The following is a 26,100-nucleotide window of genomic DNA, read 5'->3' as shown; positions in this document are numbered from 1 at the left end:
CTTGTGCTACAAATGTCAGTAAATAAATAGTACCTGCTTGATAGTACAAGCAAATATTAGAGAAAGAGAACTTCTGCTAAGAATGTAAACACCACCTTTAAAGACCAAGATTATATTAAAATTAAATAAATTCAACAAAATTCTGGTTAAAGATATTTTCTTTTATAGGACACTTTAGGATCAATCAATTTGCATCATAATATTGCATTCAGGTTTGAAGACTAAAATACTGTATGTCCCATGACATAATTAATGTAATAAATACCTCTTCCCAACTCATCAATCACGGTGAAATATATGAGAGAGAGAGAGAGAGAGAGAGAGAGAGACGAGAGAGGAGAGAGAGAGAAGAGAGAGAGTAGAGAGAGAGAGAGAGAGAGAGAGAGAGAGAGAGAGAGAGAGAGAGAGAATTTCATAATGTGACAATTGCCAAATCTAAGCTTGGCTGTACTGTGCTCATTATTTCTGACATTTTCTTCCTAATCAGAATTATTGCTACCTGTGTTGATGCATCCTATTGACACTATTGTTAATGAATGATAAACTTTTTTGGTGTTACTTGGACTTCTCATCTATGCGTTACTTCCTCCAAGGTTCTATTACTAAACATGGTGGAAGCGCCTTGGGTCAGTGTGTTTATAGTACTAACCCTCATGAATCAAAGTATTTCATACACCCATCTCTAGTGTGGTCGACAAATTATATTAATAAGATTATGTACATCTTCGTGCATCCACCTACTTTACATTTACCATACAGTGATTAATATTACTAGCAAGAAGAAATACATTGATAATGAGCTAAAGTAGCACCCTTTTTCTTTTTATTCCTTAAAAAAATTTATCTTGTGCATCATACTGAGTTTCTATAAATGAAAATTGTTAGATTTAGATATCTCTGATAAGGCAACATGAAATCTATAATATATACCACTGATAAACTGTGTAGAACAAAGATTCAATGTGAAATTACTATATAATAAGTAATGTACAGTAAACATATATTGCAGACTTATCCTAGACCAAGCTAATCACAACAAAGCTGTATGGCTGAGAAAAAATATTTGCACAGAAATATAATAAGTATTGGAGCCTACAATTTATTGCAACAGTGCAGTTTTTCTAATTTACATTTGAATACAAGCACATCTTTTAGATAAACAATACCAAGATTAAACACTAATGAATTTTTTTGCATTTTTTTGCAAGTTCTATTCTTCCAAGATAAAACTACTTTACATAACCATGCAAACAAGGTGAGGAACCACGATAAAACTGTTTTACGTAACCATGCAAATAAGTAGAGGAATTGAAAGCTAAACTCTGCTGCAAAAGCCATTTGGCATATTGGTACATTTCATATATCTCGTCAGATTGGGCCTTGCTATAGTACAATACATAACAGCTTTAAAATTAAACAAGGGATGGTGGATACTTTATCATTAGACCTAATAAAAAAAAGAACCATCTAAACAGGCCATAATTTTTTTTTAAATTTATAGTTTGCAATTTATTACCCCAGTACAGTATATATGTATTCTACATACTGAAATACAGAAGTTACTTGAAATGCATGGATGAGCAAAATACAAATTACACAAATCATTCTAACCAATATTAATTTTCACTAAATGAAATTATGAAAATAACAGAAAAATATTTAAGTCATCAATTCACACAACTATACAGTAACTACCATTCAACATTAATTTTTAACTGATCACTTACAATACCAACATAGGCCTACTCCTTTGCCACACTACAGTAAGGAATTTCATCCATTCCAAACAAAATTATTTGCAATCTTTCTGAAATTATCTGGATTTAGATTAAGCTAATGAAATACAGTAAAATAAAAGTCTTAATGAAATACATTAAAATAAAAGTCTATGTCTACTTAAGAAATTATTTTCTGTAAGTCACTGACCATCTCTTCACCATGTGCAAAATTTGGTACTTGATCGATGTCATCATGCAAAGGAGTACAAAGTATGATAATAATTCATCTAACAAAACAGAATGTATTTTCTTTTGCATTGTTTGTTTGTATGTAAAAAAAACCAAGATACTAATTCACAACATGAAAAACAGGACACTGTAACTAACTCAATATCAACTAAATCTTCTAGAGCATATAATAATAAGCAGTGACTCATGTCCCCTTAATTTAACTATGGCAATCTTGCATATAGGCCTATCAATAAAGTATAAACAGTCTTTAGAAGATTGTATATGTAATATATGAGAAGTGATACTCAAAATTCAAAACGAAAGTTGCTAAATCATTCTAACTCTGGGATTTTCTAAGACAAAAATATATTGACCTTATAAAAAATATATACAGCTACTATATAGTAAAACAAAGAGATCATCGGTCATTACTGTCAGTACCTTAACTTTAATAACTTTACCAAATCACACTCAAACATCAAGGGAATGGTTGCTATCATACCAGTTCAAGTGTCATCAATTTTTTGGGTAATGGCAATACATTATTCAAAATGTACTTTTTTGACTTTAAGGCGCCAAGGATATCGGTAATAAAACTGTCCGATCAATTAGTGGCAATAATGGAACAATTCAAATAAATCCAGTTCTTTTCACTTATAAATATGTGAAGTAATTATTTTATGATGTACAGTGAATGTATTTTTTCATCAACAAAAATAAGCTAATGACCACAACGGGCACTTCCGAACTAGGCCTACTACAATTTGCTTATGTAGTTTTTCTGCATGACGCCAAATTTATCGTACGGTATTTTCTATGCAAAGCTTTTTACTTCGTTCAGATCTATAAAATTACTCATCTTTTGCAAACATGTACATCTGAGTCATCATCAATCCTTTTATTCCCACCGTATGAGCTGCAACTTTAAAAACGCCAAATTAGACATTAACGTTAATCTCCAACTTCAGAAATGGATAGTTTAATTTTATTCGGAGGGTCATAGGCTGACAACGTGAAAGACTGGTTGTCACGTGTCCAGGACGGTCATTCCAGTAAAGCAAGGATGACAGTACACAACAATGCCATCAATGCAATGCTACGCGTATACTGAACACCAAAATCCGCAGTCAGTCTCTACCTACATGGGCCACTCACTAAGCGTAACAAAATAAAACCTATCACAGCTTCGTCGACCACTAAACATTAATCCTAACTCCTGTGTTTGGATAGTTGACAGGGGACTAATTAACTTCCCTGGAACATGGCAATGTACTAATAAGCCCCAAATTGAGTCCTACAGGTATGTAAATATGAGTATATGCTCCCGCCACGATACCCAACCACCGAGTGATGATGACGCTCTAGCAGACGAAATCGTTCAAACATTACCCAACGCCACATGCCTCACGATAACAGGCCATTTTCCAGAATTATGCAGGTTGCAAGATAATACATTCACGACTTACCAATTGTAAGACGGTGTTGACAACCTCCTTGTTAGAAACCTGGCCGACTTCAATGAGCCCGATTAAAACGGCAAACTTTAAGTTATCCGCCATAGCCACTTTAACTACATCCTCTGGCCTTTTCACATCTTTAATCGGCGGTTCTGTTGGCTCCGCCATTCTGCCAGAACTTTATATACACTGTGATTACACAGGTCACACTACTGGATTCACCATTCACTGAAAAAATCACTCTACACAAGAGAAAGGTCAATGACGGCTACGGATAGACGCCATGTTTGACAGATACTGATTTGTTGTTGAAATAATTTCTATGTTATTGTTCATGTTATCGATAAAATAATAGTACTTTGGCATTTTTAAGGTTAATAATCAATATTATCTTCGAATTTTTAGTTATTTCTTTATTTTTCAATCGATAAATAATAATGGTGTTAAATACCAAAGCTATAAAAAAGGTAATAACAATGACAACGCAACATAATTCAAATATAACGTTTAAATAATGTTCAAATATATTTTATAAAACATTTTCCACTAAAATGATACCTTGAGAATGACTGCATATAATGTCAGTATTTTTTTCGTGAGATTATGAACGCGAATACCGCCGCTATGGCGCGAAGAGCTTCATTTTTTGAATTTCTAAGACGGGTCAGGCCTTTTACGAGTAAAAACTCAATGTGTACTTTTTTAATGCAAATATTTGAAAATAATAAAAATAATGTTCTGGTTGAAAGAAAAAATTTTGATGAGAAAATCATCTGAAATTTTATTCTCACCGTCACTTCGATAAAGGACACAGAAGCGCACGCCATCTATTGACAGAGATTGAGGGTCCTCCAGCGAACGCGTTTGAATTCGTGAGAGAGCATTATGTTTATGATAACTGCATTTTCATTTGAAGCAAAATAATTGGGTTTCCCTTACTATTACTAAAATGGCGGCCAAGACAATCCATATACCATAGCAGAACCTTTAACACCCATATATTGAGTGTGAAGAGATCAAACTAAAGTCACAACGTAAGATCGTACTCCAAATGCCACGTGAACGCAACTCAATGCATCCTTTGCAAGTACATACAACGAAACATGAGGGATCATCAGTGGTTTTAAATACAATAAGTGATTACGACGAGCATTTGGGTACAAGTCTGTGTATTTTTCATATACAATTAATGCAAGCCACTGCTTTGTTATTTTCCTTATATAAAAGTTGCTAGCTCCGCAGCAAGATTTAAATTGTTCTCTTCACGACATAAATATTTACCTATTTTTTTTATCATTTAGCTCCAACCACAGAAAAGTGTTCTTAAATTCTTTTTGGAAGATTTGATATCTTCAGCCCTCCTGGTATCAAGTGAAGTTTAATATAAACTAAGGCTACATACGAGATGGCTCCAAATAAAAACCAACATTCCTAAGGAATTATGGCTTAGACAACTCGAAAAAAACTTATAGTCAGTCAAATATAGACACCATTCGTCGGCAGAACGATTAAATCTCTTAAAATATTTTAGAAATCTAGTGCTGATAAATTGAGGCGTAAATATAAAGATTTCTTATCAGCACCCGGTTCAACACAAACTTTAGTGTACAGAGATAAATTTATATATGGGTTCAACTAGCCTCAGTGGCGTGGTTGGTTTGGTGTTTGCTTCTCACCTCGGTGGTCGCGGGTTCGATTCTCGGCCATTCCATTGAGGAGCGAGAGATGTGTATTTCTGGTGACAGAAGTTCGCTCTCGACGTGGTTCGGAGGTCACGTAAAGCCGTTGGTCCCGTTGCTGAATAACCACTGGTTCCATGCAACTTAAAAACACCATACAAACAAACAAACAAAAACCACTATTACAGCCCTGTAGCTTTATTTTGCAGCTCCCGCACCCTAATAATAGATCTCTTATTAAGATACCTTTAACAAAAACAACATTTATACTATTCTGTAACTACTACAACGTTATTTTTGAGCGGTTACAGGTACAAAACAGAATCCTGGAATTAACCTAAGGACCTAAGGACTGCATCAGATACCTGGACCACAACTTATTATTCACCTGAGCGTCATTTTTGTTCATTAACTAACTTTTATTTCATACTATCGTAAATTCATTATTTCTATATAGTTTTATTCATTTAAACTTCATCCATTTCACAACAGTTTTAGAATATCCAGTTTCCCACTTGTCCTTTCAATGTGGTTAACAGCGAAACGAAATAGAAGTCATCTACAAATAGACTGAAGTTCGCCACGTCTCTGTGGTACATTTGATAAGTCAGTCGTAAACCATTTAGTACTTTATGCATGTCAACTTAATGAAGCAAAACGAGGATACCATATTTGCTCTCACTCATCATTTCCAATCATCATTCAGCGCACTAGAGCATACAAGTGTCTTTAGAATTTCATCGTTTCCAGGCTGACCGGAAAAGCTTCAACCCTCTCAAGGAGCATAGCATATTCACAAATCATTTATTTCAGCATTTGAACGTGAATAATGATTTCCGAAAAGGTCTGTATGAATAAAAGTTCATAGTATTGTTACGACGATGATGCAATACCCAAAGGGAATATACACGGCGTTTGAGACAATAAGGCATCAGATTATCTGCAGCGGCTTCGGATCTTAACTAGATATTGATCCCCAAAGGTGGCGTGATCGGTATGGTCTTAGCCTGCCACCTCGGTGGCCGCGAGTTCGATTCTCTGGCATTACATTGAGGTGTTAGAGATGTGTATTTCAGGTGATAGAAGTTCACTTTCGACGTGGTTCGGAAGTCACGTTAAGCCGTTGGTCCCGTTGCTGAATAACCACTGGTTCCATGCAACGTAAAATCACTATACAAACAAACCAAAGGTTTTTCTATGGTAAAAAAATAACAAATCTCTATCAGGATAACTATAGAATTTAAAAAATTAAAACTAAAAGTAATGTTCAGTGCTTTTCCTCTGCCCTGAGAGGAAGTCACCCACGGTGTCTCGGAGAGTGTAATGCACCATTTCCTCCCTACAGAGATTTATTTTACATAAAGGACCTACATTTAAGAAAAATAGCTCTTGACATAACCAATTTATCGGGGAAAATAATTTCATTTTAAATTTAACGTAAACCGCTAGAAAGAACTACGTTAATTTCGTAAATGACATGTAGTAACTTTGCAAAGAATGGATTTAAATGACGTAGTTAAATTTCTTAGACAAAACGAATTATTAATGGTTTGTAAATAACGGGCACAAGTTAAATGGTAATTATAGGGAACGAGTCTTTCACTTCAATTTTTACCGACGTGCTGGCGACCATGACTTAAGCCTAAGCGTCTAGACCGTGAGCCTAATAAGTAAGCACAAATCAATCAAACGAACAGAAACAAAATGATGCCGCCAAAATTTCAGGGGTCGCCTTCCACAGTCTCCGAAATTTCCTCACTCGGCCTTGGCGGAATTTACTGCTCCATGTCTTCTAGAGGCTTTCCAAATAATAACCTCTAGAAAATCAAGGTGGGTTTGATTTAACTCCGCTCTGGACTGGAATCTGGACTCTGTACTGGGCTGGGCTGGACTCTGAACTGGACTGTGAACTGTTTAATAGAAAACTTCCAGGGCAGAATCAAAGCATATTTAACTGTCAAACGGTCAGTTTCAAGAACTATCCAGGCTCAATGGTTAACTAACTAATTCGTAAATTACCCTCTTACCCTCAAACCATTGCCTACTGTTCAAACCATCACCAAAGTAAACAAAAGACTTATACTGTATTCTTGAATGCAAATAAAAATCATACACAAAAAAAGTATAAATATATTTCTTAACATTTTGGGGGTCGTTATCTAGAACTAATATTTCTTGGAGGTCATTATCTATATGGTATTTACAGTCTTTTGTTTATGTGCTTACGGTAATGCCTAACGGGCTTGTACCAAACACGCCGCAAAGGCGGATACATACCCGGTCAAAACCCCAGAGGTGACGTCAACTCTCTAGGAAAGATCTGCAGCTTCATACGCGGTTTGGAATATCCATCAATAGAACCGGATACGACGACCCTTCTTCTACATATCCACCTTTAGGAACATACTCGAACTTTTTGCATTGTAATGGACGTATTTTGCTTGCGATTCTATATCTTGTTTATAGTATGTACCCGTTTTTTTTTTTTTTTTTGGTTTTTTTTTTTTTTTTTTTTTGGCTTCGTCCATCTGCCTAGTGTCCATGCACTCTGCAGTCGTTTCATCATTTGTGGTACTCCAGTGTCATGTGACCAGATCATGCACCGGTGCTCTGATCAGTGTTTTTGATTATGCTAAAAAAATTTTGTTTACCTTATCTTATCTTCGTCTTATTATAGGATGTCTCGATTTCCTCACTCAGCTTTCTTTCCTTCACGTATGTTTGACGGAAACTGAAGATCAAGAGCCCCCACTTTTCTTTTTCACTTGCATACGCTGCTAGCAGCTTTGCATACATGAAAATTTGACTCGATATACTATGCATGTTTTACAAACTTCGTTACCTCAGAAGCTTTCGTCTATTCCACAACTATTGCAGATTCCTGTTGCCTTTCCAATCCTCCCACGAGCCATAATTCCTGTTGCCTTTCCAATCCTCCCACGAGCCATAATTCCTGTTGCCTTTCCAATCCTCCCACGAGCCATACGGGCACACATCTGTCTATTTTTCAGGTTTACAGTTATACTCATGTTCTCACTCTTACCAGTATTCATTTTCAGACGTTCAGCACTCACCGTAACTTCCCTCCCATGGACAATTCACACTACATTATTCACAAAATATGAGCCATACATTTTTCCTTACCAACTTCGCTTAATCCACATACTTGAACCTACAACTCTGGCATCCCTTAACTTTTCTTATCATTCCTTTCATGTAAATATTAAGCAGCTTGGTAAACATAATATAACTACATTTTCTTACCCATCGCCTAGGTTAACGTTCCTTTTATATTCCAGGTCAGTTATTCTTCTGTATGCATTTTCTTGTTTAAACTTCTAAACTTCACTTTCATAATCAAGATTTCTTATCGCTTTCAACATACTACATCCTACAAAAAAATTGCTTTTTCCAGTTTCCTAGACGTATTTGTCCATACAACATTCACGGTTTATTATTATTAGTTATTATTATTAAGAGTTCAGGTTATTTGCGTGGCTAGAAATGCATCTAATTGTAGGCCTACTTATGGTTGATTAGATCCTTAGTTTTTACTTCGAATTTACTGGCATCTGAGGTGATAATGTTTATTAAAAGTGGCGTAAGGTTGTTTCCAAGGAAAAGAAGGTGGCAATTATTGTCTCATTCATCCTCTTAATTCCTAATGCTGGAACAAGGCTGAAAGTATTTCAAGAACACTGAAATACATAGTTCAATTACCGGTGAGAAAATCGGATGAATGGAGGATCCAAAACAGTAGTTGGCAACTACAGACAAGGCAGCGAGCGTCATTTAGACGTGAAGGACGAATGAGGTTTTTATTACACCTGTCTCGCTCGGCGGATGGCCATTAAGGCTTCCAGTGGACTACAGGGGGGCGAGAAAGGCAGGTGTACTGGGTAAGAATCTTTAGGCCTAGAATTACAGACCAATAACTTCGCATGCAATACGATGAACCGTCGGCAGTAAAAAAAATATGCTATATTTTAACAAAATTCTTTTCTGTACTGTTTAACATGCACATTATTTATTTTTTACATTTCCATTCTAATAAACTGATACGTATCGTCTCCTAAAATTCCTGTACCTTTAACTCAGTGCAAAACACCTTTTTCAGACCTTTTTAGGCTCATCCATGGACCTTTCCTATCGCCACCACCATCCCCCCACCACCAGCAACAACAAAGTAGTTGTAGGCTTACTCCCGAGTAAGCAAAAAGTTGTGACGTATAATGGAAGAAAAAAAGAGAAAAAAAGGCCGTTCAAACGTCGCATCCCATGCTGTGTGGCAATGCTGAAAGCAGAGTGATAGTTGGAGATCAATTTTTTTGTAAGCATGCTCCGCAGTGATGGAACAAATTTTCCTACCATTACATCATGGGTAAGCGTTTGACCCAGTAGAGGTCTCTTGAGCCTGTGACCTCGGTGCTGGCGGGCTGAAACACTTGGTCCTTCACATAGCACAATATAATAGTGGCGAACACTAGGCAGTACTTTGCTTCCCCTCTCTCTCCTTCAACTGTTATAGGACTATATTACTTTACTAGGGTAATATGACCACTCCTGTACAATATTTTTCGAAATATTATTGTTCTGAGGTCTGTTGTAATTGAAGTAAAGAATCTTGCGCTCTAATCTTTATGTATCTCCGATATTGAATAACGTACAGTATTTGTAAACAAACCGAAACAGAAAAGGCTAGCAGAGTCCTTTCTTTCTATTTTAAGGCTTTAAAACGATTCTTAAGATTATTATTAAATGAGGGCCACCTTGAGAAAGTAATTTGGGCTTCTTTAGAATAGAATTATTCTTCAACGAAGGACAAAGCAATAAAAATATCTACTGAATCAATATGCATATGTCTAACATCTGCTTGGCCAAAAATCTTTTCCTTGTCGGTACCATTCTTAAAGGTTATTTTTCATTAGCAGGATACGTCAATAAGTTTTACAAAAGATTAATTTATTTCAAATATTCTAAATTAAGTGTTACTTAGAATAAGGTTTAGTGTCTTACCAAAGTAGTAGTTTGAGGACGGGTGTCTACGTAGGTTGCCAAACTCCATTTTTTTTGCATTCACCAACCTGCGAGACGTATTAAGTGGTGAAAATCTAAATTAAACAAGGATTTGCTATGCATTTTAAAAATGCAAATGTTTTTCTTTGCATAGAGTAATATTAGTTTTCTCAAAGGTTTTGAGATACTCTTATCAAGTGTGACATTTCGTCAAGAAACTGTTTCATACAAAATGGCTTAGACGGTATCCTACAGGCCTGCCTGTTGCAAAGAATCCTTAATGACTGACTACTTACTACTAAGCAGTTTTGATAACGAGCAAGACTTTTTTTTTTACTTAATATCATGTTGCATGTATAAGATTAATGGTGTTCTGGTCTCAAAACTGAAATCACTGCTGCACTTAGTGTCACAATAATATGCTGAAAATATAATACAGGCTAACAAGACAGCAGGTGCACAAAATTATGGGCCAATGCAGTTTACTTGGCTTACCTACGAAAAGTGATTCCATTTTCTCTTAAAGAATTCCCGCGTCGATTTCTGCCTCATAAGCCGAACAATACACATCATGAAGACAATGGGGGAAAAATTGTAGGGCACATTATAGTACATACTAGGTCAAAGCCAATATATAGCTACATATGTGGGCTCTGACTATGATACAGATAGTATCGCCATGTTATTACTGACCATCAACGGTCTAAGCTCAAGTGTTTTTTAGAACCACAATGTTTCTTATTCTATCAATTCTGTCATTATTTTCTGTAGTATGCTGTTTAATTTTTTCATTGCTAGTTATAGTCGTAATATGTGAGTAAGAGAACGTTAAATGACTGTTTTTAATGTAGAACTATTTTATTTTCATTACTAATTTAGAGAGAACTATTAGCTAAAATTTAGGTTTTAAAATTATGCGACCTAAGTATTGTAAAAAAAATGATATGACATGACAAAACGTGAAAGAATATAATATATTTTAAATACCAAATCATATTAAAAAATTTAACACGAAGTGGACTATTACAGGTTAAATAAAATGGACACAATCGAAATACTGACGCAATTGATGATTGATTATACTATATAAAAAATAAAGCAATGCAGGAAAGAATTTGAACTGATTTTGATATGTTTTATGGCTGTGTTTACGCTCTGATTCTTTAGATTGTTTGGTCAAATTGTATTTCATATCAATTCTAGGTTTTATTGCTTTACCAAATCTTATCAGGAAAAGAAGAGATTCCACCAACTAATATGTCTGGTCACCCGTTTGAATGATACTGACCATACCTACCATTTCATCATATTTCTTAGGTGATCATTTCCGATATCTACACGGTTTCCTGTAAGGTTAACACATATGTCTTAAGTACTTCCCTGTGCAAAAGCAAGAACAATTCTCATTTACGGGTCACTGAAAGACCACGTAGTAGAGTCGTGGGCAAATTTTTCAGAGCGATGTTGCATCAGGGTCACGAAACGTCAAAGGGCCGCATCTTTTAATAATAAACATAAATAAATAAAAATTCAGAATCCGGCACAAGCAATGTAATGGGGAAAAATGTATCTGGTCACAATTCTGCTTTACAATTCGTTTAAAGTCTGGCATAAGGTTGCTGGTAGAAACTCTCATCACTGCATTTAAGTTTGTGTCTGACAACATGGACCTGCTCTTCGACTTATTTGTCTTCATGCAGGAAAAACACTGCTCACAGATGTGAGTGGGACCAAAAATAGATAATGATCTGGCACCAAAATTTCTTAAACAAGGACAGCATTGTACTGAGAGTGAATTGCAAAACTCTATTAATGGTAGGGAGTGAAACATTTCCTTCAATGAATGATCAGATTGAATGTCCAATAATTCAATCTGTAATTCATCGGGTGCTGCATCGACATCAGCAGAGAAAGGTGAAGTTAATAAGTTGAATTTAAGTTTTATCTGTCTGAAATCCTCAAACCTTCTTTCAAACTCTTCAGTCCAACTTTTCAACTGATTCCTAATCTTTTAGCACATATTTGCAGGCACTTTCTCCTTTCCCAACAATGAAAAATGGGATATTGACGTATAACTCATGCATATAAATTTATATTTTATATGCAAAATAATATGTTCACTCACAAAAATGTATAGAACCCCGTAGGACCATGTGCTGCCCTCGGTTCGGTGTTTGCCCGCCGCTGACGTAGTAGATTGGGTGCATCCACCCAGAGTTATGCTACTCAACATTAAACACCCACTATTTAAGCAAGCCACAGAAACAAGATCAGACCAACTTTATGGACCTGCAAGGAAGCTTTACCAGAAACTCTTCTTCTTAGCCCCGTTGACTCTGCAAACGGCCTTGTGCTTCCTAGATGCTGTTTCCTCTTCGTATCCAGCAAATCAGCGAGTTAAATATTGCTCTAATTCTCGCTTTTCTCTGGAAACTATGTGAAACTTGAAATAGTTCCCTGAATTTAGCTTTTCCAGCACTGCAACACTAAAACTGACATGTCATTGAGGACGGAAGCCGAGAGGTTTTAACATTTAAATATCGAAACAGATTTGCAGTTCTAGAAATATTTGAAGAGGTACAGTCACGCAGTGGGGACTGGATTAATATCATAACTGTAAATCAGTCGGCTGAAAAAGAACTACCGGTATATGAGGTAACTAACAAGACGGAAATCGGAGCCTTCGGATGACGGATGAGGCTTGGGATACAATAAATATACAAAAGCTAAAGGAACTTGTAGGAATAGGTGCTAACTGCTAAGTTCTCGAGACTAGAGAGTGAAATTTAAATAATAAAGAATATCTTGAAAAAGTGGCTGGTTATACTAACAAAGACAAGTATTCAGAGTTTCATTAGAGTTAACGCCCACAGAATTGTTAATGAAATATGCATGTGTGAATTGAAAAAGAGGAAAATACCTGTCAAAGAGCGGAAGTAGATTCAATTATAAAGAAATTAGGAGATGGAAAGCCCAGGCTATGATGGACTGCATAAATGAATTTGGCTGAAACCAAAATGGAATGAGGAATCAAATCCTGATTATTGAGAGCGGGAAGTCATAGCAAAGATATCAAAGCAACGCTCCTGACTGTAAGTTCAGTTAGGTCTACTGTGGTGAAAATATTCACTCTGCATATTCTAAACAAGTCAGAGAAAGAAAGTATGAAATAACTTTAGATGACCAATCTGGGTTAGGAATGGAAAATAGGGCTTAGGCCAAAGGCCAAGCACTGAAACCCGTGAGGTCATTCAGCGCTGGAAAGGAAGTTGAGAGCAAAAAGGTTTGAAAGGTGTAACAGTTACACTATGAAATAATTGTCAGGAGAGAGTGGATAGCAAGATGGAAGAAAGATAATATGAATGAAAGTACAGTAAAAGGAATGAAAGGGGTTGCAGCTAAGGGCCGAAGGGACGCTACAAAGAACCTTTGATAATGCCTACAGTGGCCCCCGTGAGGTGCACTGACGGCACTACCTTCTTACGGGAAAATCAATCAGGTTTAGAAAAGGACGGAGTTGCAGAAATCATACATTTTTGACGAACAACTTCGATCATTTCGGAGACAGTTCGAAGTTGGAAACAATAAAGAAACGAAAGTTCCCAAACGTTATCGAATGCACTCCAACTCCGAGCCTCCCAGGAAAAAAAATCGCCGATTATCAATAAATTTTCATTTCTTTTAAATGACTCGAGGTTTGTTCTAGTGCACCTAGACAAAGTAGCCTGATGCCATCTGAAACTTAACCGTTATCAATACTTAAAGGTTCCAAAAAGATGCTACTATAGTTGGTAGTCTACCTGCTTGTTTCTACTATGGTAGGCAGTCTACCTGAGAGTTACTACAGTTTCGCCGTGTTTAGTACTATTTGTAGCCCCTCGGGGATCAAATGTCCCCAACTGCAATTAGGTCCCCGAGTGATAAGTATTAAACACGACGAAAAACATTTGTTCCCCTAGGTAGACCGTCTACTATAGTGACACCAACAAAAATTACGTCTTCCGAAACTGTAGTTGGCTTTCTTTTTGCATAAATATTCCAATATTTGCGGCTGTCAGACTTGCCCAGGGACTCTAAAATGTTCTTTAGTTATTATAATGTTATTAGTTTATTATGATAATGTGTTATAAACACCATCATAATTTACAACATTAGCATGGCATGCATAACTTCATACTTCATATTTAAGGATTCCTCAAGAAAGCACAGAATTCTCTTTTTTCAGTGCTACATCACAAGGACCTGTGCTGATAAAAGACAAGCTAATACACTACGAAAAGGCGACTGAATGTTGCACTTAAGGTAACCCGATTGCAAATAATAAATATACCGATTGCAAATAATAAATGAAAGAGACAATAACGATTTAGCTCAGTCGCAAATACATTTCGTCTTCACTTAACAACCCTTTAAAGCTACATTACATTTGGCCTAAGACTGTAACCAAAGTCTTTGACTGTAACATAGACAGTATGATGAATAGGCTAAAGTCTGTTCGTATTTCAGTGAATAGTTGATAAACTTAGCTCCGTGGGCTGCAGGACTTACAGAAACGAACTCGGATTCCAGAAAAAACATTGTAATATTCATAGTAAGTCTTTTAAGAAAGCACCAGCCAATTTTCAAAAGCATTACTAAGAATTTTCTGCCTTTCAAAACGCTGCATAATAGTTGCGTTATAAACTGGAGAGCTGATTGTAAATCCGCCTCTGTTCCAAGTTCCTCTTCTTCCAAAGAGAATCGAGATTCAGAAAGTGTCAAATGATAAAGTGTTGCATTCAAGTTGCTTGTGTATTGTGCGACGGTGGTGTAATTTATTGATGTGGCTAGTCTAGAATCTTGCTAAACATTTGAGCTGCTGCAACCAAAAGAAGAATGAATGTCCGCGTCAGCTGTTCCGGGGCGGTGTTGTCGTCTTTGCTGTATGAGCAATTGCGAACTGGACATGCCCAGGTAGTATCATGGAGATTAGCCTACCTACTTAGCCTATGACTAGCTAGTAGGTATTCAAAATAGATTCCTGTAGCCTATTTGTACTCGGAATATGATATTTATACTGTAGCCTAGCATAAGTTTGAGTTAGCCCTAGCTAGTCGTTGGTAGGCCGAATACTACTAGGCTTACTACCTAGCCTAGTATATGTTAATTACCTAGCTACTATAATTAGCCTTGTAAGTTTAGGTACGTCAAGTTTTGGTAGAATTTTCCTTGAAATCATCAGCTACCTAGGTAATATCGCATTTTTGACATGAAAATATTCGCAATATCCCGAAATGTAATGTGTGCTTTGGGCGTTTTGAGATTAATTTTCTTAGCAAATTAGTAGATCTGGTAGATCTAAGAATTATTTAACCCAAGAGGTGCTAGGGGGTTGCTACCAAAGGACGACGGCAATATTATGCATTAACAACATCAGTAATGGTACCAATATTTAGGGTAAAAAACTGCATGGTACAGGGGTGGACCATGTACGATCAATGTGGACAACCCCAAGAAAAGTACATATAACGCGTCCTGACACCGGAGTAGAGGTCTTTAGCTCCGTTTCTCACCAACAAGAAGTCGCGACTGATGCCCATCTCCGATGTCAGGACGCGTTATAATGTACTTTTTTTGGGGTTGTACACATTGATCGTACATGGTCCACCCCTGTACTATGCGGTTTTTTACCCTAGGTACTTGCTAATTTTTTAACTTATCACCTAATGTTATACATGGTTGTATTCTCCTTGTTTCGCAGATTAATAATAAAATATGAAATACAAGATATTTAGAAAATTAATATTTAAAAAGAATACAATTTGGAAAGAAACCGTTCTTTTTAAAAAATGCATTTTAGTTTTGGAATGCTTTATGCTGTATTTTCTGAGATAATTTCACATTTTTTTCACGACGACATTACTCCTTAGCTATTCAAGAAACACCTATAAGATTGCAATATATATACAGCAATTATTAATTGGTTGAATCCGTGTATATGTGTGTGTATGTTAACGGGCATATGCAAACCTACTTTTAAACCAATATTACTATCGTCATCGTTGCTATAATTATATGTCTCTATATCAGTATTTGATGGAAAAGAATAAGCATCATCATCAAAAGCCATTATCACCAAAATTTACAATATAAACAAAGATTTATATAATTCAAACGTAAATTCAAGATATGAAAGCCTCCTTGGTCCCGCCCCCCGGGGCTGACGGAAGGTTTACAATTATGCTATTTTTATACCTATGATTAAGAGAAATATGACATCTTTTATGTCCAAGAGTGAGCTGAATGGCTGGTGAGACTCTTGACGTCACAAACAGAGCTAAAGGGAGGGGCTAAATTAACAGCGATTTTTTAAAATAAAGCGTCGCAAATATTGGCGTTGCCCTTACGCAGCATATAAAGCGTTGATTTTAGCGACGCTCCGCACTTTGTGGGTTAACCAACCACAGGTAACCTAACCTAACCTAAGGTAACAGGCCCTTACTCTAATGGAGTGGTTCTCAATTTTTTTCAGCCCATGCACCCTTTAACTGTCTGTCAGGATGTCATCCCCCACCTTTCTAAAATTGTCTGCTTCAAAAAGTGCATTTCAAATACAAAGTACTAACAAATGCAAGCTACTTAAGTGGATAGAAAGTCCAGCTGACCCTTTGTAGTGTGGACTGATGCACACTTCATTTTGTATGGTCCTCAGCGTTGCCGCCTTGACCACACTCAGTGTGGGTAAACAACCAAACGTCAATGTTGTCAATGCAGTTGCATCTACATAGGGTAAACAACCGCAGTCGATCCATCGTCATCGCCTGGCTCGGCCTTATTCACTCAATATTTAATTGGTGAAACAAGAATACAATTACATACATCTTTAAGCATACCATTCAAAAGATTGAAGTTTCGTCAACATAATATGATATATGAAAGCGCCATACGAACTAAAATAAGCATGCGAGCTCTTCGTAAAATTTGTTTTCAAGGCAGTTTTGAAATCCAATATGGCGATAGCCGCGTGACTTGCCATTCGTAACCACAGCCAAGCCACCATCTTCCCCAGCCTTCCCAGCACTCATTTGAACAATGTTAGCGTATATATGTAACGTTTATTGATCTTACTCAAGATTGCAGTTGTAATCAGCACAATAAAATATTTTGTTGCCTATATTAGTGAAAGTATGAAACTTTTTATTCCCGGGGTCATGGTTTGAACTGAAATTCATTCTTACCTTGTAATCGGTGGTTTTATCCTCACTGCCATCACAACTGAAACTCCACAGTGCTTATTTGATTGTAATTATACACATTTTGGTCTTAATTCACTCCAAATTGCACTTGAACGATGCTGCGGTTCCTGGTTCCTAAGCGCTCACTCTACAAACACAGTTATGGACAGCACACGAGTACATGGTTTATGAGATGCAAAGCTTTATTCCCTTAATTGTTTACTTTACTCATTATTTAGTTTAACTTTACTTTGTTACTTCAAAATGTTTAATTCATGTCTATTATCCCTTTTTTGCAACCAAATTAACCCTGAAAAATTACAGATATTTCTGAAGTACGTACTTACGAGCAGATGACGCGACGGCAAAATGACTCATTGTTGCCAATCTAGTGGAGCTTCACACATACGCCGATGCATTTCCATGAATTCTAGTTGTCATAGTAATGCAGTAATGATAAAATTGCTGTAATATGTATATATACGACAAATAGATACACTAATTTCATTTATTTCCGCGGTTTTGTGTAAGTTTTATGCCCAGTATGGAGGGTAAACACATACCAATTTGCAACAAGCAAAAGTGTTGATTTTCATACAATCAACTTACCTGTCAGATATATACTTAGCTAAGACTCCGTCGTCCCCGACAGAAATTCAAATTTCGCGCCACTCACTACAGGTAGGTCAGGTGATCTACCGGCCTGCCCTGGGTGGCAGGACTAGAAACCATTCCCGTTTTCGATCATATTTTCTCTGTCGCCGGTGGTATCAACATTGTTGTTACTACCTCCTGACCTGAAATCTTATTTCAAAGCATTTGATCATCGTTTCTTCGGACTTTTTGGTGACGTACCTGGATCGTGTTTTTGGCATTCGCTACTGTGGACTGAATTTGGATTTTTCTCAGTATGTCTGATTCAAGTGTTAGTGTGAGAATGTGTGTGAATGTAGGCTGCAAGGTGAGGATACCGAAGGCTTCGGTTGATCCTCACACTGTATGTCGTAAATGTAGGGGGTGTGAATGTTCTTCATCTAATACCTGTCATGAATGTGAGGGGTTAAATGCTGAAGAATGGAAGACTCTAACTTCTTACTTGAGGAAGTTAGAAAGGGATAGAGTGAGACGTGCATCAAAGGGTGTGTATTCAAGGCCTATTGAGCCTTTTATTGAGTCTATCTATCCTAATCCTAATGTTTTTGATTCTCCCTCTATATCGGGACTTTCACAGGCTTTACATTCAGAATCGGCTTCTGAAATCGCCGACCTGAAGGCTACTATCCACAAGATGAGGTCCAAAATGGCGGCCCTAAAAGGTAAGGATAGTGACAGTGACATGTAAGTGAATGCTAAGTGAGTGCTCCCAGTGTTGTGGAGGGGGCGTTTGATCGTCTCTGCGACGCTCCCAGGCCTAGACCTCTTCCAAGCTCCCATGCCCAGAGGAGAAGGAAAGTCGAAAGCCTTAAGGAGGTCGTGGAGAATCCCCAACGGTCAGACGTCCCTTCAGCAGGTTCTGTTTCGCATCAGACTGCTCAGGACCGCGTTAGGAAAAGCGTCCTGCGAGAGTGCTTCTCTTCTTCTCCCTCTCCTTCACCTAAACGAGGGTGGAAGGATTCGGATCTTTCCAGGCCCCTGAAAAGGCATTGGAAAGAACCTTCTTTGAACTCGAGCCCTGAGCGCTTTTCTGATGAAGCTCCTTCCTCGATCAAGAAGGCGAAGTTTGTGCCTACGTCTCCATATATGGATGTGTCGGATCGTTCTCCTTCGAGGTCTCCCTCTCCTCCCATTGAGGAGGACGCCGGGGAGGCTTCTAAGAGGATCCTACTTGCTGTGCAGGAACAACTAGCCTCCTTGGTAGGAGTTCTGTCTAGAAATCCCATGCGCAAAAAGGACGTTGCGCTTCCTATCAAGAAGTCTCGTCCTCTTTCTCCTGCCAGGCGCGAGGCGCCTTCCAGACATGAAGCTTCCTCTTTCAAACATGTAGAAGAGGATGTGCATTTCAGAACTAGTGCAAGAGAAACGCGTGACAGACGTGAGGCTCCGGACAGGACGCCTCCCGTGCGAGAGACGTCTTCTAGGCGAGAAACGTCTTCCAGATATGTGCAGCCTATCAGGCACGAGATGCCAGCCAGAACGTCAACAGGGTGCGAGGCGTCCTCCAGACGTGAGGAGTCAGCCAGGCGCGAGGCGCCAGCCAGGACGCCAGCCAAGCGCGAGGCGTCCTCCAGACGTGAGGATTCAGCCAGGCGCGAGGCGCCAGCCAGGACGCCAGCCGAGCGCGAGGCGTCATCCAGACGAGAGCAGTCAGCCAGGACGCCAGCCCGAGCGCGAGGGTCGTCTTCCAGGCGCGAGGCGTCATCCAGATCCGAGGAGACAGCTAGGTAAGAGGCGCCAACCAAACGCGAGGCGTCATCCAGATCCGAGGAGACAGCTAGGTAAGAGGCGCCAACCAAACGCGAGGCGTCTTACAAGCGTCATCCGTCTATCAGACTTGATGCTCCAACCAGACGTGAGACGTCTACTGTTGTCAAGAGGGACTCTGTACATTCTCTGAGTCCCTCTCCTATAAGGAGTTTGTCTCCCTCGGATAGAAGACTTCCTGTTTTTGCTGGAGATTCTCATTTGGATCCCGAGATGGACGAGAATTCTGAAGACGAGGCTCGCGGTAGGGAAGGACTTTCCAGCTACAAAGTCTTAACGGCACTTCTTCTTGAGGAATATGGGGACGCGTTAACTCCTGCCGCTCCTCCCTCTCCGCGCTCTCTGTTTTCAAGCGCAAAGGTGCCTAAATCCTCATCTTTCTTGAAAATGAGACTTACTATATCCATGAAGAGGGCTCTTCAGTCTCTTAATACTTGGATGGATACCAAGAAGGAACTAGTCAGGACGGTCTTCTGCATGCCCCCAGCGAGACTCGCTGGCAGAAGGGGCATTTGGTACCAAACGGGAGAAAATATGGGTCTTTCTCTCCCGTCCTCTGCTGAAGCAGATTTTTCTACCTTAGTAGACGCATCTCGAAGACAAGGACTGAACTCTGCCCGTGTGACTTGGGGCATTTCGGAATTGGATCATCTCCTCAAGGGACTCTTCCACGTGTTGGAAGTCTTTATTGTTCCGATACGTAATACAAACCATCGGTCCTTTAACAATAGGAAGTAGCTAGCGGCAGCTGGAACGGTCGTAAGCTTCGAACAAGGGGAGAACGGTAGTTAACTGCTTGTCCGACAGTAGCGCGCTGCGCGACTGGGAGGTAAACAAATCACTTTTGCTTTCGGTCGCGGGTGTGAAGGACGTGTTCGTCATCGCTCTCTGCCCGCTTCATCGTCGTATGCTTTGTTTATATTGTGTTTTCTACTAATGGTTTGTTTGACTTGAAAATGAAACTGTAAGTACACTGTTTTCATTTTCATTACTAAATTATGAACCAACATGGAGCTATCGCCGTAGATGCGGCGATTTCCTCTCTTTTCATGAATTGAACCCTTGAATTATGTCTCGGTGCCGAGGGCGGGCGCGCTCGCGCCGAGTCATGTATTTTGGGCGAAACTGTGTAATTGAAAAATGTAAGTACTCTTTTCATTATATTTTTGCCCTGTGCGTTCGTTGCCGAGAGCGTGATTGCGCTCGGCACGAGCCTTTTATTTTGTATGATAAAATGCAATGAAAGTGGATTCGCAATTGCAGTATTCTTTTCATTTTCATTTATTTATTTGCATAAATTTTAATTTGGATCAATTTTAGCTCTTACCCGGGAATTGATCCTTACGATTATTTTCTGTGAAAGTGAAATCGCAAGTGCAGTATTCTGTTTCATTTTCATATATATTTTATAATAACATCATATTATTATGGATCAAGTTTCCGCTCTTACCCGGGAATTGAGCTTTTCCCCTTAAGTTCTATGAAGTGAATCGCAAGGGCAGTATTCTGTTTCATTTTCATATTACTTTTCACTGCTGTGCGGGGGTAGGGGAAGCGAAGGTCTGCCAGGAAGTCGTCGGAAAGCTCTCCCGCGACTCCCTTGGTATCCGATTCTTCGTCTTCTTTCCTGCCCCCCGCTCAGCTTCCTCGTTGTATTTTGTATTTGGGGTCTTCCTTGCGTTCGGGGTGGGGCATGTCTTCCCCCCGTGCGTGAGAAAACCCCTCTTACTAATCTATCTGTGCTACCGCAGGTGCTACATCCGTGGGAGACGACCTTGAATAGGTATGGACCACCGCGGCGGCAGGGCGTGCCTAGCATCCACGGGCTGCTGCAGCGTCTAGCGAGGTCTGGGGCGGTCTCCACTACTACCTCCACGGCCGCTTATGCTGCTCCCCCCCGCCTGGTCTACACTCCCCATGCTGTGTCGGTGACGCCGTCTGCTGCTACTAGGGCCGCCGCCGTACCGAGGGGGTTGCCGCCGCCGCCTGTTTTCTTCGTGTTGCCTGCCCCAGACTTCCGCTGTTCCAGCAGCTCGCCCCTGGACCGGCCGCCAGTACCCAGGTTCCCGCTGGCTGCCGATGATTCTACGAGGCGATCGCTGGGCCTGCCGTACCTGCCGCTGATGTGATTCCCGCTGCTGGCTTGGCTGTCCCTTCTGGGTCTACCGCTGCCGCTGTTCCTGCCGCTCCTGAGCTGGTTGCTGTTCCTGTCGCTCCTGGTTCCTGAGCCTGTCCATGCTGGTCCTGCCCACGGTGTGTCTTCCCCCAGTCCCAGAGGTCCTTCCGGACAGGTGCAGTCGGGCCGTGTTGCTTCGGCAATAGCCCCGGCTCCGGCCTAGATGGAGGACCTGACGACTGTCCTGCGTGAGCTGACGAGAAGAGGAAGGTGTCATCTTCGTCTTCATCGTCTGCTGCTGCCTCTTCCCTTCGACTTCTAGGCCCATAAGCCGAAGAAGAAGAAGGCTGCCTCCCCCCCTAAGAAGTCTCCTTCGGGAACTTCTAAGGGCCCGTCCCACCCCGGTGGGACGGGGGGTCCTTCTGCTGGTCCTCCTGCTCCTTCGGGAGCGGGGCCCGTCTCCCCTTCCGTAAGGAAGAGGTAGACGGGGACCAGAGGAGTATCGGTTAGCTCTGGTACTTCCTCGCCTGGTGCTAGCGGCGATGCCGCTACGCCAGGTTCCGGCTCGGTCACGATCGTTCGCGGGAGATCCCAAGTGTACGCTCTCCCTCGGGAGACCGTGCAGCCAAAGTTTCGGCGCCAGAGTTCGCTCGGCGCCAAGACCGCGGCACGGAGCAGAAGGCTGGTGAGAGCCGCTCAGGTGACTCTCGCCAGGCCAGCGGCCGCTCTCGCAGCGCCAGCTGGTAAGCCCACGGGTTTCCCCCCTAAGAAGACTCCTTCGGGAACTTCTAAGGGCTCGTTCCACGCCGTGGGACGGGGGGGTTCTTCTGCCGGTCCTCCTGCTCTTTCGGGAACAGGGTCCGTCTCCTCTTCCACAAGGAAGAAGAAGACGGGGACCAGAGGCGTACCGACTACCACCGGTACTTCCTCGCCTGGTGTTTGCGGCGCTGCCGCTACGCCAGGTTCCGGCTCGGTCTCTCGTTCGCGAGAAGTTCCGAGTATACGATCTCCCGCGGGAGAGCGTATAGCCAAAATTTTGGCGCCAGAGTTCGCTCGGCGCCAGGACCGCGGCACGGAGCAGAAGCTGGTGAGAGCCGCTCATGTGACTCTCGCCAGGCCAGCGGCCGCCCTTGCAGCGACCAGCTGGTAACCCTGGTAGACGTGACGGTCTCTGACCAGCCACGGGCTGAGGCTGGGAGTAGGTCCCCCCCGACCATCGGTACCAGCCTTGGCTGGTACCAGCGGTTTGACGCGCCTTGAGGAGTCACGTTTTTCATTTCACCGCGAAAATGAGCTCTGCAAGTCACCTGACCGCCGCTCCCACAGGGACCGCGCGGATAGGGTGACCAGCAGCAGCTCGTCTGACGCACGGGACCGGGGTCGACGTGCTCAGTGACCTCAGTCGAGCCGCTCGCCACAGGTGAGCAGCACGGCCAGGCCTGCAGATCGATCCCCACCGCGGGTTGGTGATCGGCTGCAGCCCCCCACGTACGCTGGTCCTGTCTCTCCACTACCTTAAACTTCCTCAGGGTACGCCGGGAAGAGCGAGGTAGCTAGGAGTGATCGTGAGAGGTGCGCCGCTCACGATCCCGTCACGACGCCGCACGTGCCACGTATGGTCTTAGGACCAGCCAGGACGTACGCGCAAGTGATTGGAGGCGACCGTCAGGGGGGGGGGGGGGGGGGGAGGGGGTAGCGTCAGGTCTGTCTCTCCGATACCTTCAACTTCCTCGGCATACGCCAGGAAGAGCGAGGTATATAGGAGTGATCGTGAGAGATGCGCCGCTCACAATCCCGTCACGACGCCGCACGTGCCAGGTATGGTCTTAGGACCAGCCAGGACGTACGCGCAAGTGATTGGAGGCAACCGTCAGGGATCTGTTGCTGGTCCTTCTTCTGAAGGAGGAGGGTCTTGGGAGCTGCTCTTGTTGGAGGGACTGGACGGTCCTACTCCTCAAGACGCTGTAATTCCGAGATTCGGAGTAAATTTGCCCAGGTTATTGCACTGATTCGTCAGCGCAACGACCTGGGGAAAGGATCGCCGCTCCACGGCTCAAGTCGTTCTCGAGCCCGAGTAGGGAACCAGACTGACGGTGGGCTTGCCGCGATAAGAGCTTCTCGACTCGGTTCTGAACCAGGAGAGCCTCTCGTCTCCGGACGAGAAGGCTCGCTCAGGTCTAGCCGGTCGGGTAAGCTACTTCCCCTCCTCTGCCGCGACAGCGGCGTTTTTTCAGAGTATTGCAGCTCTTCTCCCCCCCCCCCCCCCCCCCTTCCGTCCTCCTGAGAGGTTTCGATCTCGACGAGGACTGGAATGAGTCAGAGGACGGTTTTGGCTCTCCTGTCAGGTGTCGATCAGCCCCACCCAAACGAAGTTCACAGTGGTGGCAGATGCTTACCTACAGCACGAGTTCGTGACCCTCCTCGGGGGGGAGGGGGGTGGGAGAAAGGCGATGGCTGCTCCTACTCTTCTCCAACTGCTAGTTCCATTGGGAAGGCGAGCGAGTATCCAATTCCTCCCCCATTCCCTCTTTCCTTACGGCTACGAGGGAAATGGGAGGGATCCTACAGAGATTTCTCTGTAGGATCCCACGTTGGGGACTGTGCTACCGGGGGACCTTCGGGTCCTACCTGACGTAAGTCCCGGTCGTTGAGGAGGGATCCTGCCCCATTCTCGATTTCTACGGGAATCGAGAGGACCACCAGCCGATATCGTTTAACGAATTCGGTGGGGGTTTCGCAGAGTGCTTAGAATTCTACGGAATTTCTAGCGCATTCAGTGTGTTCGAGTTTTTTACGATCTCCAAACACTTAGGCGAGACCACGGTCCAAAGTGAGCGAGACGAGAATCCCCGATAATTACACGATAATCGGGAACCTCGCCTTTCACTAGGGATAGGAGCGTATATCCCCACCTTCCTCCAACAAGGGGGAGGAAGTGGATGCCAGCTTGAGACAACCCATAATTTTATGATTGTCTCTTGCAAACAGGAACAAGTTCTTGCTTGCTGGTACGAAGAAATACGCTTGCCTCTCTCTTAGTACTTGGCCCAGAGGTCCATGAACCATTGTCCTTGCGGTGCACACCCCGATCAATCGGACAGAGGCTTGGATCCCTCCCTCGCTCTTACGACCAGGGAGGCATTCCAGGGATGGACGAACACCAGTCTGTTCATCAAAAGACTCAGATTCCTCCCACCAAGAAGTGAGTCTTAATATTGTTAAAGGACCGATGGTTTGTATTACGTATCGGAACAAATGACAATTTGTCGAAAATTGCATTTTTCCTAACTATACAAACCTGAGGTCCTTTACATATAGTCCCTCCTCATGCCACCCCTCACTCTGCGTATTTTGCATGGGCCAAAAGCAAAAGTTGTTTGTTTACCTCCCAGCGCGACTGTTCGGACAAGCAGTTACTACCGTTCTCCCCTTGTTCGAAGCTTACGACCGTTCCAGCTGCCGCTAGCTACTTCCTATTGTTAAAGGACCTCAGGTTTGTATAGTTAGGAAAAATGCAATCTTCGACAAATTGTCATTTTCCTAGTGTGGTCCCCAAATTGTAGGACACAAGGCCTAAGGGTTGGATCCACTATCTCTAAAATTACTCGTTTGATAATTATTAGACAAATATCAGATATGTTCAAAACTTACATCACAAACAAAGATTGCAGAATGGCAGGATCAGGCTCTTGACCCTATGTCTGAGTAGAAGCTTAGTCCATTTTTCTGATATTTAGTGTCCCTTGGCTTTGGAGGGAGTCGAAGGCCTCCTGCCAGTTTGGGAATGTTGCCCTAAATGAGGGCAGGAAGGTACGGTCTGGTTAAGTCAGGACATGGCATTCTAGGAAAGGTTAGGTTTGTTTTCATCTGTGTAAACTGTTCCTGGCGTTGTACACTCCCCAGAAAATTATATTTCCAAGTCCTAAATATAATAATGATTTGTCTGAAGTAAAATAATTCCACTAATTTATTCACAAACTCTTGACTCAGAATTCTTGCTTAGGCTAGCAGTACAATTACTGACTATGCTTATCATTAGGGCTGGGCAAGAATGGTTAATTTTTGACTCAACAAAAGTGACTCTTGGAGAGGGTGGACTTGTAAAAATTGACTCTGGAGCGGCACTTAAGACTAACAACAAGGGATAGGGTTTGGGGAAGGTCATGGAGGAAAGAAATATTCTCCGGGTCACTCAGGTTGATGTCAATATAGCATTCACTCAGCCCTTGGGCGCTTCCTAGGCTGCTG

General features: G+C 41.6%; 1 protein-coding gene across 2 annotated transcripts in view; it reads left to right on the top strand.

Moving 5' to 3' along the window:
* The first annotated feature begins 14,787 nt into the window (after positions 1–14,787).
* The window catches only part of LOC135201386 (BRCA1-A complex subunit Abraxas 1-like), a 118,565-nt gene continuing 107,252 nt past the window's right edge, over positions 14,788–26,100 (top strand). Inside the window, exon 1 of one of the 2 annotated variants that reach the window (XM_064230252.1) lies at positions 14,788–15,054. In XM_064230252.1, the coding sequence (XP_064086322.1) occupies positions 14,977–15,054 (78 nt within the window). In that variant the 5' untranslated portion in view covers positions 14,788–14,976. Of the gene's footprint in view, positions 15,101–26,100 lie in introns of both variants that reach the window. The other variant, XM_064230253.1, reaches the window with a different exon arrangement.

The sequence above is a fragment of the Macrobrachium nipponense genome, chromosome 28 (genome assembly GCF_015104395.2).
Source record: "Macrobrachium nipponense isolate FS-2020 chromosome 28, ASM1510439v2, whole genome shotgun sequence".
Lineage (NCBI taxonomy): Eukaryota > Metazoa > Arthropoda > Malacostraca > Decapoda > Palaemonidae > Macrobrachium > Macrobrachium nipponense.
Note: the sequence above shows the minus strand (reverse complement) of the source record. Positions and strands in the feature narration are given on the sequence as shown.